This window comes from Schistocerca piceifrons, chromosome 2 (assembly GCF_021461385.2).
Source record: "Schistocerca piceifrons isolate TAMUIC-IGC-003096 chromosome 2, iqSchPice1.1, whole genome shotgun sequence".
Taxonomy (NCBI): Eukaryota; Metazoa; Arthropoda; class Insecta; order Orthoptera; family Acrididae; genus Schistocerca; species Schistocerca piceifrons.
The window spans coordinates 136,845,527-136,866,420 of record NC_060139.1 but is presented as its reverse complement, the minus strand read 5'-3'; the positions used below and the strand labels follow the sequence as shown (position 1 = coordinate 136,866,420).

General features: G+C 37.8%; 1 protein-coding gene across 1 annotated transcript in view; it reads left to right on the top strand.

The window, feature by feature from the left end:
• The window catches only part of LOC124775017 (importin-5), a 171,135-nt gene extending 161,901 nt beyond the window's left edge, over nt 1-9,234 (top strand). Inside the window, exon 22 of the mRNA XM_047249777.1 lies at nt 8,953-9,234. Within this exon, the coding sequence (XP_047105733.1) occupies nt 8,953-9,039 (87 nt within the window). The 3' untranslated portion in view covers nt 9,040-9,234. The remainder of the gene's footprint in view (nt 1-8,952) is intronic.
• The last annotated feature ends 11,660 nt before the right edge of the window (nt 9,235-20,894 follow it).

The window sequence follows — 20,894 nt, the reverse complement described above, 5'->3', positions numbered from 1 at the left end:
TGCTTATTGCTGTATTGCAGAAACTCAATCTAAACATTGACTTCACTGGTCTGTGGAAGGTATTAGTGATCAGTTCACTTTTAATGTGTAATAAAAGCTCCATAAATATCTTTGCCATTATCATCATTATTCATCATTATTGTCTAATATAAAGAAACTTATACTTTCTCTTAAATCACTGTCGTACACTATGTGATCCAAAGTATCCGGACATCTGGCTGGAAATGACTTAAAAGTTCGTGGCGCTCTCCATCGGTAATGGGGGTATTAAATATGGTGTTGGCCTGCCCTTAGCCTTGATGATAGCTTCCACTCTCACAGGCATACGTTCAGTCAGGTGCGGAAGGTTTCTTGGGGAATGGCAGCCAATTCTTCATGGAGTAGAGGAGAGGTATCGATGTTGGTCGGTGAAGCCTGGCATGAAGTCGGCATTCCAAAACATCCCAAAGGTGTTCTATAGGATTCAGGTCGGGACTCTGTGCAGGTCAGTCCATTACAGGGGTGGTATTGTCATGTAACCACTTCGCCACACGCTGTGCGTTATGAACAGGTGCTTGATTGTGTTGAAAGAAGCAGTCAACATCACCAAATTGCTCTTGATCAGTGGGAAGCAAGAAGGTGCTTAAAACATCAATGTAGGCCTGTGCTGTGATAGTGCCACACAAAACAACAAGGGGTGCTAGCCCCTCCATGAAAAATACAACTACACAACACCACCACTGCCTCCAAATTTTACTGTTGGCACTATACGCACTGGCAGATGACGTTCACCAGGCATTCGCCATACCCACGCCCTGCCATTGGATCGCCACATTGTGTACCTTGATTCATGACTCCACACAATGTTTTTCCACTGTTCAGTCATCCAATGTTTACACGCCTTACACCAAACAAGGTGTTGTTTGATATTTACCGGCGTGATGTGCAGCTTACAAGCAGCTGCCCAACCATGAAATCCAAGTTTTCTCACCTCCCGCCTGACTGTCATAGTACTTGCAGTGGATCCTGATGCAATTTGGAATTCCTGTGTGATGGTCTGGATAGATGTCTGCCTATTACACATCACGACCTTCTTCAACTGTCGGCGGTCTCTGTCAGTCAACAGACTAGGGTGGCCTGTACGCTTTTGTGCTGTACATGTCCCTTCATGTTTCCACTTCATTATCACATCAGAAACAGTGAACCTAGGGATGTTCAGGATTGTGGAAATCCTGCGTACAGGCATATGAAACAAGTGACACCCAAACACCTGGCCATGTTAGAAGTCCATGACTTCCGCGGAGCACCCCATTCTGCTCTCTCACGATGTCTAATGACTACTGAGGTCGCTGATATGGAGTACCTGACAATAGGTGGCAGCATAATCTACATCTACATCCATACTCTGCAAGCCACCTGATGCCGTGTAGCAGAAGGTACTTCGAGTACCTGTATCAGTTCTCTCTTCTATTCCAGTCTCGTATTGTTCGTGGAAAGAAAGATTGTCGGTAAGCCTCTGTGTGGGCTCTAATCTTTCAGATTTTATCATCATGGTCTCTTCGCAAGATATACGTAGGAGGGAGCAATATACTGCTTGACTCCTCTGTGAGGGTATGTTCTCCAAACTTCAGCAAAAGCTGGTACCGAGCTACTGAGCGTCTCTCTTGCAGAGTCTCCCAGTGGAGTTTATGTATAATCTCCGTAACGCTTTCGCGATTACTAAATGATCCTCTAATGAAGCGCGCTGCTCTCCGTTGGATCTTCTCTATATCCTCTGTCAAACCTATCTGGTACGGATCCCACACTGGTGAGCAATATTCAAGCATCGGGCAAACAAGTGTACTGTAGCTTACTTACTTTGTTTTCGGATTGCAATTTCTTAGGATTCTTCCAATGAATCTGTCTGGCGTCTGCTTTACCGACGATTAATTTTATATAGTCATTCCATTTTAAATCACTCCTAATGCCTACTCCCAGATAATTTATGGAATTAACTGCTTCCAGTTGCTGACCTGCTATATTATAGCTAAATGATAATGCACCTAATATGAAAAACGTATGTTTTTGGGGGTGTCTGGGTACTTTTGATCATATAGTGGATGTTCCATTAAGAAGACTTTATTTATTGATGGTGACTATTTTTGGACTTTTATCCATTCTCAAATCATCTGTCTTCAGAAGTGACTGAATGTAGGCTTGCTTGCATAGAACAACTACAGCAAATAATCCAAATAGTAATACAGATACTTTAGCCTGCAACAGACAAGTTACTCTGAATATTGCTGTCATCCTAGGCAGATAAGTTAATTTCTGAATTTTGTCATGGTCTGGGGTCAGTCTTTTCATGCCTTTTCATCTTTGCCCATACTTCTCTAATAAACTGGCATTCTGTTTTACAAACTACCAATATAGTATCAGTGATGAGTGCCGGAGACTAGTGCTGTTGAAAACCGTATATACTACCTCATGGTACAGTTGGAGGAGTGACAGCCTCTAGTTGCTTCTGGCGTTCTGTTTTTGTTATTCTCATGGAATTAATGGGTAGGGAGAAAATGGCCTAGACTCTAAAACTTTTTACCTGCCGGAAGTTTATGATGATAGACTAATTGGGGAGTAGTGGAAGACAAGCACTGCTTGAGTATCTAAAAACATGCAGGATAATGGAAAAGTTGTTGGTGGAATGTAAATAGTCGATTAGGTGAGTTAATATCATACATTGTAGTATCTAGAGTGTACCATATATGGTTATTACGTAATATTGGTACGCTCGACATCACCAACACATGAGGGGCTTTTCAGTCTCATGAACTTGTATTTGTCACACAAATTATTTATCGGTACATACAGCCAGCATTGAAGGGAAGTGTGTTGACAAACACTTCTAGATCTGCATACTTACTCCACAAGCCAGTGCATGGTGGAGGATACCGTGCACCAATACTAGTCATTTCCGTTCCTGTTCCATTCACAAATGGAGCAAGGGAAGAATGACTGTGCGTATGCCTTGGCATGAGCCCTAATTTCTCTTTATCTTCATGGTCACCACATGAAATATACAATGGTGGCAGTAGAACCATTCTGCAGTCAGCTTAAAATGCTGATTCTCTAAATTTTCTTAACTGTGCCCTGTGAAAAATACATTCTTACCTCCAGGTATTCCCATTTGAGTTCACAAACAACCTTGTATTGATAGAACCTACCGATAACAAACCTAGCAGCCCACTTCTGAATTGTTTCGATGTCTTCCTTTAACCTGACCTGGTAAGGATCCAAAACAGAATGGGCCACACTAGTGTTCTGTATATGGTCTCCTTTATGGAGGAATCACCATTTTCTAAATTTTTTCCAATAAACCAGCCAACCACTCTCCTTCCCCACTACAGTCCATACATGCTCATTCTATTGTATGTCACTTCACAGTGTTGCCCTTAGGTATTTAATGAACATGACTGTGTCAAGCAGCAAACTGCAAATCCTAATATCTGAACATTACAGAATTGTTTTTCCTACTCATATGAATTAACTTACCATTTTCTACAGTTAGAGCTAGCTGCCGTTTGTCCTGTCATCCAGAAATTTTGTCTTTTCTTGTATCCTCCTACAGTCACTCAACAGATGACATCTGCCTGTACCCAGCAGCATCATCTGCAAACAGCAGTAAGTTGTTGCTCACCCAGTTCGTCAAATCATTTAGGCATGTAGAGAATAAGAGCAGTCCTATTACACTCCCGTGGGGCATTCTTGGTGATACCCCTGTCTCTGAATGTTCGCTGACAAGGACAGTGCACTGGTATTCCATTGCTTATGAAGTCCTTTAGCCATTTGTATATCTGGGAACGTATTCTGTATGCTCGTACGTTCATTAACAGTCTGCGGAGGGCACCGTGTCGATTGCTTTCTGGAAGTCTAGGAATATGCAATCCGCCTGTTGCCTTTTATCCATGTCACAGGATATCGTGTGAGAAATGGGCAAGCTAAGTTCCACATGAGTGACACTTTCTGCAACCATGCTGATTTGTGGACAGAAGAGCTTTCTTGTCTCAAGGAAATGCATTATATTTGAACTGAGGATATGTGTAAGAATTCTGAAGCTAACCCGTGTTAAGGGTACTGGTTTGTAACTTTGTGGATCTGTTCATTTACTCTTCTTACGTACAGGAGGCACGTGAACTTTTTCTCAATCACTTGAAACTTTTTGCTGGGTGAGATACAGGCGATAAATGCTAGAGAAGTACAGGGCCGATGCCATAGTGTACTCCCTGTAAACCTGAATTGGGGTTGCATTCAGATCTGGTGACTTACTTGTTTTCAGCTCTTCCAATTGCTTCTATATGCCAGGGATACCTATTATCACATCCTCCATATGAGAGTCTGTGTAACAGTCAAGCGACAGTATGTTTCTACGATCCTTCCGTGTGGATGATTTAAAAAAACTTCAACTTTCCTTTTGCTATCTTCCATTGCTACACCAGACTGTTCAATGTGAGACCGGACATAAGGCTTCGATCTGCTTAGTGATTTTATGTAGTACCAGAATTATCTTGGGTAATAGGCAAGGTCTTTTGCTAAGGTACGACAGCCATGTAATTGAGTCTGTTTATGTGTATCCCCGACAGTTGCAGTGGGCTGGGTGCGGCAGCTTTACAGGTCTACCTCAACCAACAACATAATGTGATTTTGTAAATGTGTGTATGGCAACTCCTTAGTGTTGTCATAGCTCTGTAGACAGTTACAGTTTTCACCAGGTGCCGTTACCACTTCCCAGATGAAAGCTGGCAACAGCACTATTAGCTGCTGGAGTCTTCTTACTCTACCTAGGCTATAGTTGTACGCTTAATGCATTAATCTTTTTCCTGGTGCTTGAATCTCTAAACAACTTTGTCTATTGTCATTTTTGCTTTCTTTTTTGAGCAGAGTTGTGATGTTTCTGGTTCCACAGCATTTTCTGAATTTTGTTATTAATCCACAGTGGGTCATTGTTATCTTTAGTCCACTTACTTGGCACATACTTCTCCAGGGCGTCATTCACAATCTGTTTAGACTTTGCTCATAACCAGTCGAAGTTCATCATACTGGAACTAAATGTTGGCCATCCAATATCTATTGGGATGCAGACATCTACTTATTTTCTCTTTCCTAGCCTTCTTGATATATTAATTAGCTTTAATAACCATTGTCGCTACAGTACAGTAATGATTAATTCCTCTCTCTGTATAGGTCAATCCAAATGAAGTGATCCAATAAAAATGAAGTTGGTTGCTTGACCATTTTTAAATATTTTAATTTTTTATATGTGATTACCCTATAATTGAAAAGTTCAAAACAGTTTTTAAAAAAATTTTACCTTTCACATTTACTGAATGGTGGCCATTTTTGTTTGTAAGCGCGACGATGTTTCAGTTTTAGAGACGTTAGCGAAAATATGAATATCTCTGCACTGGGTTAAGTTACAACATTGTCTATTACACAAAATACCCTACATTCAAAAATAACCAGTCAAAATGACTCCCAAAGTTTGCTACACAAATTTTCAAAAATCCACCTTTTAGGCCCAAAAATATCAAACAAGGAGTGATTTATGAGATTCTATTATCTTTTTTCCTATAGTTCGGTATCATACACTACTGGCCTCATATAGAGCAAGAACACTTACAAATATTTCCTTAAATTTTTAGAATTTTTGAAATTTGAAAATTTTCATTTTTTGTAAAGTTTGTGGTTAGTTATCTCAGGTGGGACTGAATATAAAAATATGATTTTTGCATAGTTTGTACATCTATATGATAGCAACATACTGTAAAAATTTCAACATTGATATCTGACTGTGAACAAAGATATGAATTTTTGAAAATGAGAAGATAATTCACATTACTCTACAACTGATCTTATGGCTGTTGCCTATTCATGTGTTATATTGGCAGGATATAATCAATTATTGAAGTAAGGTACTGAATTATATACAAAAAGTAGAAACATCACTGAAATTAATATTCAATTAACATCCTTCGAGGTGCGACTGTTCCTAAACCTGGCAGTGAATGTTAAGAACACTTATTTCTTCAGACAGCTATTGTGATATAGAATAAGACCTCCTAGCACTGCATAAGACCTCAAGCACTGGAAGTTTCCTTAAAACATTTTTCAATGCCATCCAAACTTTGTCACTAGATTTCTTGAATGATGTTCTTGGGGCAGCAGGATGGTAAAAATGCACAAGAACATCATTGTTTTCCAAACTTATTCTTTCAACCTCTTCAAGCTACCACTGTCCTTCATACACACATGCCACTATGGCATTCAACGTTAAAGACAGAGATGTAATTTTACTGACAAAATGATCCTCATAAAGTTCGGTTTCTGATGTTACATACCATCGAACTAAGTTTTCTGCAATGCCAAAGAATTAGCAGGAATGTCTTGTTCCTTTTATTGCTATAGTTTTCAAATCTGGTTTGAAATATTGTTTTCATATGCAGAACCATTTCTTTCTTGATCAGAAAATAAGTAATGCCTTCAATATTATCCTTGCAAAAGACATACATGTCCCGTACTGTGAGAATTTGGTCTATGGTTGGTCTTTGTAGGCTGGCTTTACTTACTTCATGTTTTGTTGTACCTCCTACTCCATCACATGCATTTTTACCATGGCAAGATGCAAGAAAGTGCCATTCAGCCTCCAACCCAAAGTCTACTTCGTAGTTGCAAAGATTTGAAAAATTCTTTTTCTTCTTATACTGACTACCACTTCCATCTGAAAAGTATATCAGCTTCTCAACCTTGGGAAAAAGTTTCTTTTGTGTCATTTATTATATACTTTTGAACACATGTACAGCCAAAGTGTTGTGCTCCAAGTAGTCACTTAGAATGCAAATTGAAGAACTGCAAACTTCATCTTCTTATTCTTAAAATAGAGAATAAATGGATGCACTGTTGCCTGGTCATTGACCCAGTGGTACCCTTGTATTGCGTCCTGAATCACAAATATAAAATTTTCTGCAAAATCAACTAGCACTATGCATTCAGTTTCATGAAGTCTTGCTTTTTTTGCCCTTCAAAAACTTACTTAACTTACTTTGGATTTTAGAAACATAGTGGGGACTTGAGTTTTTGTAAGTTAGCAGTTAAAGATTCCAAGTTATCCTGAGATTTAACCACTGTTACCATTTCTGCCCTATCAGTTGTGATTCACTGTTTGAAGGTAATACTGTCTGACATTTCCTCATCATATTCGTGATACAAATTCAATAACGGTTTCCTTACCAGGGCATTTATTACACAAACTCATCATGCAGTCATAAATGTCAGTGTCAGACACCATTAAATCTAGTAACTCTTTGTAGTTAAGATCACTGAGTTTTGCACCCACAGTCATCTGTTTGACATTTTGATGATATAAACAAACACGTAAGGAGTGTGGCCATGAGGATCCAGCCAAAATACACCACTTAGGGCAGAGGTCCCAAAATTTTGACCTTCCAGTTTTGCATTCAGGATGAGAATTTTTGAAAGCTACATAAAGTTGATTTAAATTTGACAACACTAGTCGTTTCTGCTTTGTTACTTTAACTCCATTTATAACAAATCTTTTGCTATCTTCGCAACCTGGGCACATTCTACTGCTTTCATTATCTTCAAAACACTGCTGGATCTTTTTGTTTCTTCACGTATACCTACTCCTTTCTTATTTCCTAAAACTGGAGGAATGCCTTGCTCTTTCACTAATTTTTGGGTTAGTTTAACCAAATGGTGAGGAAACATTGAATTCATGACCTGAATGAAGTCCAGTATGGACTCGGAATGTGTGCCCGAGCCCTCTCCTGAGCATCACTTTTTCTTTAATGTTTAATTGAATTCTATTTGTTTTCTTATTTTAGGATAAAAATTTGTGATTTTATTTCTCACTCAAAACAGATGCTCACACGTCTTGTGGTTACACATCTGACTTAAATATGTTGCATTTTTATAGAATTAAGTACATGACTCAACTTGCCCCCACCTACCAACCCATTCTGGAGTCGCTTGTGGAGAATTTTTTTTTAACAGGTTTTGAGTTAATCAAAACTGCAAACTGTTTTATGGAATGAAATATCTTGAATACCTGTCATGAAAGTGAACACTACCTACTGCAAACCTATGGCATTTATTGTCCACATGTTGGTAATAAAAAAAGCAATCAAATAAAGAAATTATTTGCATGTATTTTAATCTTCATAACCTTTTTTTCTGTCTAAGCCATTAGTCCAGGGTACCTCTCTTTTTTGACCATCATTACTTTCATTTGTAAGCCTAGTGCCAGTTCTTTCTTCATGGAATCCTCACATTTTGTTAACTTCTAAGCCATCCATAGTATTGAATGTGGAGCACTTTCTGAAGCTTTTCATCATGGGCTCATTTGAGATTCTCCTCCAGGCAGTGAGAATCCACTGTCCCATCACAGGCAGTAGTGTGTTGGCCTTTCTTTAAACCAGGACAAGCGGAACTCTTAGACAGTCACAGATCAGTATCTATATTGGGATACTAAATATGAAAAAAGTTCTAGTTCCAATGACTGACGTTTGAGGAAGACCACTATTCTGTAATCAAATAACCAACTTGATCAGTAACATCCCAGTAAGCTGTTACAGAAATAAGGGAAAATAGTTGCCAGAAGTACACATACAGGGGATGAACAGTTTCGAGCTGTACATCATGTCAGTTTTATTAGAGTTGAAACTATTGGTTGATGAAGATTATTACTGGAATGGAGTTAATTCCTCATAAATCATGTATTCTCACATGATGGTTCAGATAAAAATTGAGAAAATGTTCTACATTTAGTGTTTAGGAGATCGTAACTCAAATTAAGTGCCCCCACCCACCCTGTTCTCTGTATCTCTCTCTATTTGTCTGTCATGAATTTTTTGGGTTTATTGTATTTAGTAAACCACCATTAGTTAACTACAGACTAATGATGTTATTTATTTCAATTTCCAGGGCACAGGTGAAATGTTTCAGGTTTGTGTTGGTCAATTGACTGCAGAGCAGCAGCAAGCACTACACCAGGTGCTCAGTGGAGCCTAGTGACAGCCTCCAGGTGCCACCACTGTTGCACATGAACACATTTATTTTACATAAAACTTCTGAATCTTGAAATGAATTACACAGGAAAATTTAAATTAGTTTGCTTCTCACATTTTAAAATTCATGTTTTGTTGCACTCTGTGATAATTGAAAATATCTGTTTTCCAAACAATGTGTTAAAATTACTGTATTTAATTCTTTTTTTTTTTTTTTTTTTTTTTTTTTTTTTTTTTTTTTTTTTTTTTTTTTTTTTTCCCCCCCCCCTGGAAAGTGTGTCGGCAACATTTAGTATTTCGTGCTGAAGCTCTAGTGCATCTGCTTGAGTTTTCCATTCCCTGATGTCTTTCAACCTGCCTTATGCTGCCTTTTTTCTTTGGAGCTCAGATTTTATTTTAAGAGAATTTCGTAGCATGAGTTTGCTTATTTCACCTCTTGTAATGTGTATTGGTGTTACTATTCAAAGTTGACGTATTTTGTTGCAAAGCAACCAACAGATACAATACTGGTGACCATATTTTATATAAAATAATTTTACAATATAATTAATAAATAGTCCCTACATTTCACACATCATTTGAAGTCATATTAAAAATTTAATGTAAATAGTAAATGCTCATTCGTTCTGGAGGATGTTGACAAAATTGGCTTTCGAAGCATTGTAATGTGACTTCTTAATGATTTGTGGGGTAATTATTAGGGAATTCTGTAAATATTAATTGTAATCTGATGACAGATTTGCTATAGAATGTGTAAAAGAATAATGTATTATTACATACGTTGAAATTCATATACATAAACAAATACATGAATAATGTTACAATCTGTGATAGTCACGTGACTAAAATCGCTTAAGTTAGTGGTATGGCTTGAGGTTTGTTCCCATGCCCCCACATATTTTGCTTGGAGTCCAATTTAGGGAGTGATTTGAATTTATAAAAGTCTGAACTGTATACTTATGCTATATCATTTCTTTGGGCTTTTCTACACTGACACTTTCAACCTGTGTAGCTTGTGTAAAATTGTGAAAACAAATTTGTTGTTCAACTGTTAAGCTGTTTAAAATTTGTTTTAAAATTTTGGCCCAAAGGAAACATTACATTGCTACTAAAGCTTACAAAATATGATTCACATGCATCATTGTGGATGATTTATTATTCCAATATTTGGAAACTGTATTGCCAATGTTATATAGCTTTGGCACAAGACTGCTTTATTATTGCATCACTGTAGGACATTGTGGATATTTATTTTAAGACTTTAATAAATGAATCTGCGCTATGTTTTGCCTCTTGTATGGAAAAGTGACAGTGCTGAAAAAGAGATAAGTAATCACACCCCCATTTCTAATTCAATTATGAAAGTCTACTTGGAGTAATAGAAGTTTTTATGACAGCATGACATGGACAACTTCGAAAAACCTAAATTTAAGAAACCAAAAATTTAATATGCCCAAGTGCTGCATGTATTAATAAAAATGTGGTGGATAGTATAAAATTCTCTTGATAATAGACATTAGCTGGATCATATCTGTGTATGGTTTATACATGATGGTCCAAGAATTGCATTGGTCCAGAAGAAATGATACTGCTCTTGGTTATGTAAAGCAGAATTTGTGATAATACCATGTCGTCCTTTTAAAGCATGGAAATTAAAAACAGAATTGACCTTTATTTGTTGCTTTTCCACTCAAGCTGCAAATGGTCCAAACACTAAGAGGCCTATAACTATGTTACTAATGACTGCAGTTGTTAAATTCTCCATGATTATATTTGGCCAATGACAGATGTAGTCCCCCCGCCCGATCTCTCTCTCTCTCTCTCTCTCTCTCTCTCTCTCTCTCTCTCTCTCTCTCGTTCTGTCTCATATATTTGGTTATTGAAAGTAACACCATATTATGGAATCAAAAATTTTGGTTACTTCTGTTACTGCAAACCTTCAACAAATGCATGTGTCAGAACAGTTAAGCAATGTAAAAACTTTTTATGAGAGTTACTGAACAAATAATATATCCACTGTTTACTGATCTTCTTCATAATAAAGTTTAATTTTTGATTAGCTGCTTATACTATCACTTAAAGCATCAGTACATAAATAGACAGCATGTGCAACAGTCAGTGTTTCCACTCCCTTTTTTTATATGATTTTCAGCACAAATTTTGATGGCATCATGATAATGTATAGTCTGAAACATGAATTATTTTACTTCATGTGGATAGAGTGATTGTATATAACTTAGTGGAAGATAATAAGCCCCAGCCTCTCCCAGCTCAATATTTAAATCGCCACACACACACACACACACACACACACACACACACACACACAAAAATCATGTATACCTTCTCAAAACTATCTGGGAAATTGTTAACATAATTACCAGGTGTACATGTATGAAATGCGAACGCCCCCCTCCCCCCACCCCAAAGAAACACGTTAAATTCAGAAGAATGATAAATAGTGCTTTACTCAAAGTGTGCTCCATCATTTGTTATACATTTTCCCCATATTTCGGGCAATTTGTGAATACCAAGCCAGTAAAAATTTTCCCCTTTTGCTGCAAAACATCTGTCCACATCTTCGTTCAAACCAGAGTATTGCTCAGCAAATGCATGACCCGTCAATGCAAACAAGTGGTAATCAGGAGCAGAGCCGCTGAATGCTTCCAGTGTGTCGTGAACTGGTTTTGCCATATGTGAAGGAGCGTTGTCACGAAGAAAAATTACTTTGTGTTGCTTGTTTTGGTATTGTGGTGTGAGGGTTCCCCCCCCCCCCCCTTCCCCCCCCCCCCTTCCCAAACGGCGAGTGGGGCAGATCAGTCAGTTGTCATTTGTTAAGTTCAATACTAACCATTTCCCCAGGTTTTAACAGTTCATAATAGAACACGCCCCTCCAGTCCCTCCAAACACAGAGCATTGTCTCTCTGCCAAAGAAATTCGGTCTTGCAGTCAATGTGAATGGTGTGCCTTGGTCTACCCATGATTTTTTTTGCACTTGAGATTCTCAAAATGAATACACTTTTCATACCTTGTAACTATACGGTGCTAAAATGACTTCCTTTTGTACCGAGCGAACAAATTGTCACACGTTTTTGCCCTTTTCCATTTGCCTGTTGTTCAATGTGTGTGGTATTCATCTACATTCATAACGAGTTTCTGTGTTTTTGAATCATCTTTGTTCAAAATTGCTTCCAATTCCACATAATTATTATTATTTTTTTATTTTGGCAGTTTTCCATGTTCCTTGCCACAACATTGAAGTCACCATTTTTGTAATGCCGAAACTACTGTTCACACGTATCTTGCGATGGAACATGTTCACCATAAGCTTTCCAAAGTAATCATATGATTCAGCAGCAATTTTCTTCAAATGGAAACAAAAAATTAATGTTGTTCATGAATGCTGTTTGTTTGGTATAATTTTCGACATACTGAACGTAACAAAACAACACTATACACACACTTTTCCACTTATCACTCGTGTGCATCTGACACTTGTTGATGACACAACAAAATGGCACAGTGTCAAATCTTTAGAGCTCAGTCAGCATTGGTGCAAGATTTGTTGGCTGCAATCAGCATTTCATACTTGTAGACCAGGTACAGTATGCCAAATACAAATACAAATTTTATAGATTTAAAATGTGAATATTTTGAATAATATTTGGTGGTAAATGCAAAAACAATAGTAGAATGTAGGAAGTATTTATCTGTTCCAAGTACTTTGGTGCTGGGTTTAACATTTGCAGAAAGTTCTTAATATTTCAGTAAGCAAACTATCAAAATATTCATATCTCTTGACCAATTGATAATTCAATTTGAAGTACAACAGCAGCTCAACTTATCTAAATTTCCTTGTTGTTTATCTTTTATACCTAATTTTGAAAGTTTGAAGATAAATGTTTTGTAATGTGTGCTATTGGCCATTGAAATTGCAGTACCTGGAAGGGACCATACAACTAACATCAAATTGACATGAAGTGTATTACATGCTTGTGTAAGCAATTTATTACTATTTGGGGTCACCTACATGAAATGGGAGATATGATACTGCGTGAAGAGTTTGACAGAGCACTGAAAGACCTGAGTCGAAACAAAGCCCCCGGAGTAGACAATATTCCATTGGAACTACTGACGGCCGTGGGAGAGCCAGTCCTGACAAAACTCTACCATCTGGTGAGGAAGATGTATGAGACAGGCGAAATACCCTCAGACTTCAAGAAGAATATAATAATTCCAATCCCAAAGAAAGCAGGTGTTGACAGATGTGAAAATTACCGAACTATCAGCTTAATAAGTCACAGCTGCAAAATACAAACACGAATTCTTTACAGACGAATGGAAAAACTAGTAGAAGCCAACCTCGGGGAAGATCAGTTTGGATTCCGTAGAAACACTGGAACACGTGAGGCAATACTGACCTTAAGACTTATCTTAGACGAAAGATTAAGGAAAGGCAAACCTACGTTTCTAGCATTTGTAGACTTAGAGAAAGCTTTTGACAATGTTGACTGGAATACTCTCTTTCAAATTCTAAAGGTGGCAGGGGTAAAATACAGGGAGCGAAAGGCTATTTACAATTTGTACAGAAACCAGATGGCAGTTATAAGAGTCGAGGGACATGAAAGGGAAGCAGTGGTTGGGAAGGGAGTAAGACAGGGTTGTAGCCTCTCCCCGATGTTGTTCAATCTGTATATTGAGCAAGCAGTAAAGGAAACAAAAGAAAAATTCGGAGTAGGTATTAAAATTCACGGAGAAGAAATAAAAACTTTGAGGTTCGCCGATGACATTGTAATTCTGTCCGGAGGTTCGCCTATGACATTGTAATTCTGTCCGAGACAGCAAAGGACTTGGAAGAGCAGTTGAATGGAATGGACAGTGTCTTGAAAGGAGGATATAAGATGAACATCAACAAAAGCAAAACAAGGATAATGGAATGTAGCCTAATTAAGTCGGGTGATGCTGAGGGAATTAGATTAGGAAATGAGGCACTTAAAGTAGTAAAGGAGTTTTGCTATTTGGGGAGCAAAATAACTGATAATGGTCGAAGTAGAGAGGATATAAAATGTAGGCTGGCAATGGCAAGGAAAGCGTTTCTGAAGAAGAGAAATTTGTTAACATCCAGTATTGATTTAAGTGTCAGGAAGTCATTTCTGAAAGTATTCGTATGGAGTGTAGCCATGTATGGAAGTGAAACATGGACGATAAATAGTTTGGACAAGAAGAGAATAGAAGCTTTCGAAATGTGGTGCTACAGAAGAATGCTGAAGATTAGATGGGTAGATCACATAACTAATGAGGAAGTATTGAATAGGATTGGGGAGAAGAGAAGTTTGTGGCACAACTTGACCAGAAGAAGGGATCGGTTGGTAGGACATGTTCTGAGGCATCAAGGGATCACCAATTTAGTATTGGAGGGCAGCGTGGAGGGTAAAAATCGTAGAGGGAGACCAAGAGATGAATACACTAAGCAGATTCAGAAGGATGTAGGTTGCAGTAGGTACTGGGAGATGAAAAAGCTTGCACAGGATAGAGTAGCATGGAGAGCTGCATCAAACCAGTCTCAGGACTGAAGACCACAACAACAACAACAACATCCTTTATAGAAGGAAAACTAACACTCTCATTCAAAAATCCCATTTGAACGTTGGTGTTTTGTGAGAATATTGTGTTATGCTTTGTTGCGCTGTATTGCTGCTGGTGTTGTTTGGGATCCCTTGACTGTCAAGTAAATACAGAATTGGTGGGTTCAGGAGTGCCATACGAGACGCCACACAGAGTCTCAGTGGCCCTGTGTGACTTAGGCTCAAGAGGACAGACATTGTTCGTTCTGCTGTGCTGATCAGGCGGCCGTGTCACACACTGTAAGTCAGAAAATAGGCTGGTTTGCAGCAGTAATAGTTGGAGCACAACAAACTGTCAACCTAGGGACCATTGTTGTAGGTTCCCTTGATGTGGCAGCAGACAGTGTTCGCCAACAGTGTCATCACACAGTCACGGCATTTGGTGTGATGGTACAGAATGCAATCTTTATATTTCTGACATGTAATGGGTTATCTTCAAGGTTTCCATGACATTGTCTTTCAACAAAATAATTTAAAACCTCATGTTGCCCATGCTGTTGTGATACACCTCAATATAGAAGGCATTTGTTGCATTGGGCAGCATGTTCCAGACCTCAAATCCACTGAAAACATATGAGTTTCGGAGACGCTAACATATCAGCCTCTGATTGATGAACTCCTGGCATAGAGGTGAAGCAACATGGAATGACAAATTACCTACTATGCTGTAGGAACAGACTAAGTAAAATTTAATTATTTGCTATCATCCTGGTGTTGCAATTTTGATGGCCAGCAGTATAATTTTGTAAAACAGTGTTTTCATTACACTAACGAACTTGTGGCTTTTCTGAAAAATTTGCTGTTTAGTGCATAACATTGTATTGGACAGGCGAGAAACTAGAAGTGTGTGACTTGGTGCAGTTAACTGTTATCTTAGCATTTTAACGTTGGTGGTTGACAGCAGTTGGAAAGGGAGCCTCGAAAATCAAACAAAAAGTAGACAACATTGTCTTCCCCATGCCCCACTAGGGAATATCTTGTTCTTGGATGCCATCAAAACTATTCATAAATTTTTCTGTATCACAAAAGTGTTCAGTGGCTCATTGGGAAATGCTGTTGAATATGAGTAGTACTACTCTTTTTGAGAATAGCTGAAAAGACTAACAATTTCAAAATGTTTCTCGATCTTCAGTAGCATGTGGATATTGCCTTTCCCAGTGGCTTGGGCTGTTCAAAAAATTTCTGATTCATGAAATGTTTTTCTCCATGGACCCATTTGAAAAGAAACTAGTTCTACCTTCAAAACAAATAAAGGAAAGAAGAGTTCAGCATTTTACCACTTGAAGCCCTTGAGCATTTAGCGTGTATGAAGTAGTAAAGGATATCAGAATATGACTTACCTGTGGGATATTCAAGGGAGTTTAGGAAATTTAAAGGCAAGTTTAAAATAGGGTCATATCAGGTAAGCCCAGGTTTGGAATCGTCAATATGTAAGGGGAGGAACTTGTGTGTGTGTGTGTGTGTGTGTGTGTGTGTGTGTGTGTGTGTGTGTGGGCGCGCGCACATGGGAGAGAGAGAGAGAGGAGTAAATTTTGTAGAGGGAGACAAAGGCTTGAATACAGTAAGTAGGTTCAAATCCATGGAGTTTGCAGTAGTTATGTTGAGATGAAGAGGCTTATACAGATGAGAGTTGTGTGGAGAGCTGCATCAAACTAGCAGGACTGAAGAAAACAACAAAGGTGAGTGAGTGTTACTACATACCATAAACATCCATCTGTGCTCAGCAATAAAACAGTTTGTCTACATCTACGTAGTGTGGTATACTGTTCCAATCGCATATCAAGCATGGGAGAAATGACTGTTTAAATGCCTCTGTATGTGCTATAATTAGTGGTAATTGCGTCTTCGTCCTCTCTCCAGGAGCTATACATAGGGGGCTAAAGAGCATCTCTAGACTCTTAACTTAATACTGGTCCTTCTACTTTGTAAGTGCACTTTGGTGGAATAATAAGCACTTGTTTAGGTAACACTCTCTCATGAGCCAAATAAACATGTGACCATTAATGCTGCATTTCCTTGTGTACATTTCATAGCCTCTTGGTTCTATTTGGTACTGCTCCAAACACATTTGAGCAGTATTCTAAAATGGGACATCAAGGTGAAAGTAAGCTCCTTTGTATATTGACTGCAGTTTTCCAGTCCCACACCAGTTGTTACATGTAAGTAAATAATGGGCCGATTGCCAGAAAAACTGATTTGGAGATAATCAACAAAATGCTTGTAGTTTTTGCATCAAACCAGTATAGTAGCTGGGGATCTCTACACAAACACAAAAACCAGGTTTCTTGACATGTGGTTTTATTCTGCATTACAATATTATGAAAAGGATAGTTGCTACTCAGCACATAGCAGAGATGGTGAGACTGTGGTCATGTGTGTGAGTTGCACGTGCGCACTCGTATGTGCGTGTGTGCGCATGCTCGCCCCCTCCTATCTTCTATGAAGGCCTTGTTGGCCGAAAGCTGATTGTCTGACAGTCTTTTTGTTGTGCCTGTCTGCAACTTAGAGCATCTCCACTATATGGTGAGTAGCAACTATCCTTTTCATAATATTGTTACATTCCATACTGGATTCTTCTTTATTCTACATTGCTAAGCTTAAGAAGAAAATTTGAAGAAAATGAAGTGTTTTGTATACAATGGCTCAAACATAAATAATGGTAAAAGTGCCAGCATGTCCATTTTTACTCATTTCACAAGGTTCTCGTAAAACTACTACTCACCTTTTTGACAAATGTAATCATTTTAGCTAAATCCTTTTGCATTTCAACAGGGAACCTAGATTCACAATAGTGTTTCCAGCTGTACCTGTTGGAGATAAGAAGTACCGAAGGCTTCATGTTCCTGTTAAACATCTAATGTTTCTTGAACTGTTCAGTCAGATCCACTATGCTGTTGAAGTATGCACGTTGGTGAAATTCATGTATTTTTCAGCAGCTGGCTTAGTAATAAAAATCTTTCTTGCATGAGAGTCACTGTGAATTGTGCTGCTTGTATAGGTTCAGTAATGAGCCTAACTAAAACTTCCAGAACATCACACTCAGTTAGCCTCTTTCATTTCTCAATATGAGCAAATTAACGATCGCAAAACATTAAAGTGTATCCTTTCACCAAAAACATATGTACTATTTCCATAAGGTAACCCTTTGCTGTCCGATAAACCCACAGAAACATTATCTTCTTAGTTTTATTTTGCCTGCACCAGTTGTCACTCCACATTATCAGTTTCTTTTTACAAGTAAGTTTTAATGTAAAGCTTTTCTGCACACAAGAAGCAATTTCATTTCCACCCCTACCACATATGCACTATGCCAGAAAAAACAAATGACTGGTTTATCACCAACATGACTGCAAAAGTTGTCATTTCAAAACTGCTGTAAATAGTACATTTCACTGTATCTTAATTAATGAAGATAAATTACTTTTTGTAATATACACTTCAGAGTTAGACCCTTGACTCTTTTTTGTCAGCTTTCATAGAATCCGTAGCTCTCTTTGCTTTTCAGGGATGGAGTTCTAGCTGCAGTTTATTTTCTTTATTATTGTTAGGATCATACCTCAATTTGGCTTCAAGAAGACCACATGTAGAACACGTGCCACTTGACAACTAGTAAAATTTTTGTTGGGGGAATTTGTCTTCAAAGGCTTTAGCGTAGAAGTGGTATGTGATTTTAGTGTCTTCATGTTGCTGTTGAAATTCCTTAATAAACTAAAAACAATCAGGTCTTCACTTAAGTATTCTTTGCCAGCTGATTTTTCCTGTTAAATAATGGCTTTTTTGCTATTATTATGATCAACAGCCAGCTTTTTGTTTTCTTCTGTATATTTCCAGTGTTTTGTTGTATCTCATTGCTTGTCTTCATTGACAGTCTCACCACTCTGCTTCAACTGTGTTCATGTCTGAACTGTTCTGTTGGTCAGACAGAGAACCTCAAAAAAGATACTTTATACAATCTTATTGCATCTCGAGTATCTGGTGATGTACAGCACATAGTTACTTCTTTTCTCTGTGTTATTACCTGTAATTCAGCACCTTCCTCAATAGATGGCTGAGCAATTTCATTATTACCATTATTTACTTTTGACCTTCTCTTCACTATGCAAACATGTATATGAGATATTACATAGGTATTTTGCTTTCACTGTATCTTTCAGTGAGGAGAAATCATTAAACAACAAAAGTTTCTTGACATATGAAAGCTGTCTGCATTTAAACTGACATTTACAGGAAACTTGAAAGAGTGAAACAGTATATATACTAATTTTTAAATCGACATTCCTAGATATTAGCAGGGAAGTAAATGATTCCACGCAAGTAGTTAACTATAACCTCAGACTCAGAGTGGCTGTTGTTGTCAACACAGAGTTTGTTTCAATAATAAATTACACATTGTAATACTTGAAGATTACTTACGTGCACCAAGACACTAACAGAGACCAGAGAATTGGCACTATTATTTGAACAGCAACGTTGATGTTAACACGGGTTTCATCTTGTGTTCGCCACTGTTTTGATGTGCTTCTATCAGAGTATATATTGTTGCCCTTGACGTTTGCAGCAGAATTTCACAAATAACTCAAATTTAGTGATTTTTGGTGCCTGAGCAGTCATTTACGTGACATGCCGCAGTTAACTACATCTGCCACCTGCCATACATATGATTGGGCCTGCAGTCATTCCATTTATATACGTAAGAATTGTTGCATGTAGGTTTTTGTATTTTAACTGATTTCCAATGTGACTCCAATAAGATATTAGCTGTCCATTTACTGGTGTTCAATGTAAGCTTGTTAATTCTGTGATCAAAGCAAGAATGAGGACAGTAATAAACTGCCATATGGGACGTGATTTCATTGAGTGAAAAAGTTGATTTCAGAATAAAATTGTCATTACTTGCAAATATATTTTTATTTAGCTTCACATGTTTCAGCAAAGTAGTCATCTTCAGAAGCTAAGTATCGGTTTTGCAGATGTCAGCATCTTCTTCATATAAGCATAATGTTGTGATATGTCCAAAAAAGTACATATTGTATCTCATTATTGTAAATACCAATTGACAATTTAAAGTAACTTAATCACATCTATGTACATGTTATGCTGGTAGCAAGGATCATAGGATTGAATCTTATTTTGAAATAGATACTACAGTTGTTGAAAATTACAGCCATGAATAAAATGAAAAAGTTTAGCTTAGTATCTTTCTCTGAAACTATCCAAATATAGTTTGTGTTTTTTTCCTCACCGCAGTGTGAACTTGGAAGATTATTGTGGCACTATTTGAATAGAAACATCACTAAGTTTCTTCCCAACTTCAAATGTGCTGTCCAAAACTGCAATAATGTTGTAGTGGGTGGTTTAATAATTTTTTTCTGGTAATTTGAATTATGTAATTTCATTATCTGTTGACAAGATTAGCAAGAATACACACTGAAATATGACTTTTTATTAAATACTCACTCACATGATAAAACCTTTAGATTTGTCTATCAAAGATTAGGTTTTCAGTTTCATATTCATCAGCCATTATCTTCTTCTGCTGATCACAATATGATATGATCCTCCTCTTTCCCTGGAGGTAAGTTTTATCTTTTATAAGATATGTTGATATTCATAAGTAAGCAGGCAAACATAATAAGTGTTTAACTGAACACTATCATTCATACTCATTCTGAAACCACCATTACCATTTGTAGGATTGCAAAGTATCTTTCTTCCTCATCATTTTCCAATTTCTCCAGATGGTTCAGCATGTCTCTTGGATGCACAACGTAAGTATATTTTACACCAGTTTCATACAATTTCTAAGAATGCCATTTTCTACTATTAGCCCTTCAGCACCAAGACTAGTTGATATACAAACCAATGAGTGTACCTTCACTGAAAATCCCATCGAATGAGGGACCAATGAAAGCTTGCCCTCACTATGAGCTTTAACAAAAATTTTATTCCATTCTGTTTTATCAATGTGAGTTATAAAATGCTACCCAGTCAATCAAAGTTTCAATTCCACTCACCAAACGGCAGAACATGCACACAAAAGATGGTTGCAACTGGCAGACTTCTGGTGCCAGTGGGTCCTTCTTCAGGCAGAAGGTTTGAAGGGTGAAGGAAAAGGGGTAGATTTTGGGAAAGTCATCCCAAACTGCGGGTCAGGGAGACTTACCGTACGGGATGAGAAGGAAAGACAGATTGTTGCTGACTGCATCCGATATGAAAACCTGAGAGCTTAAAGGTG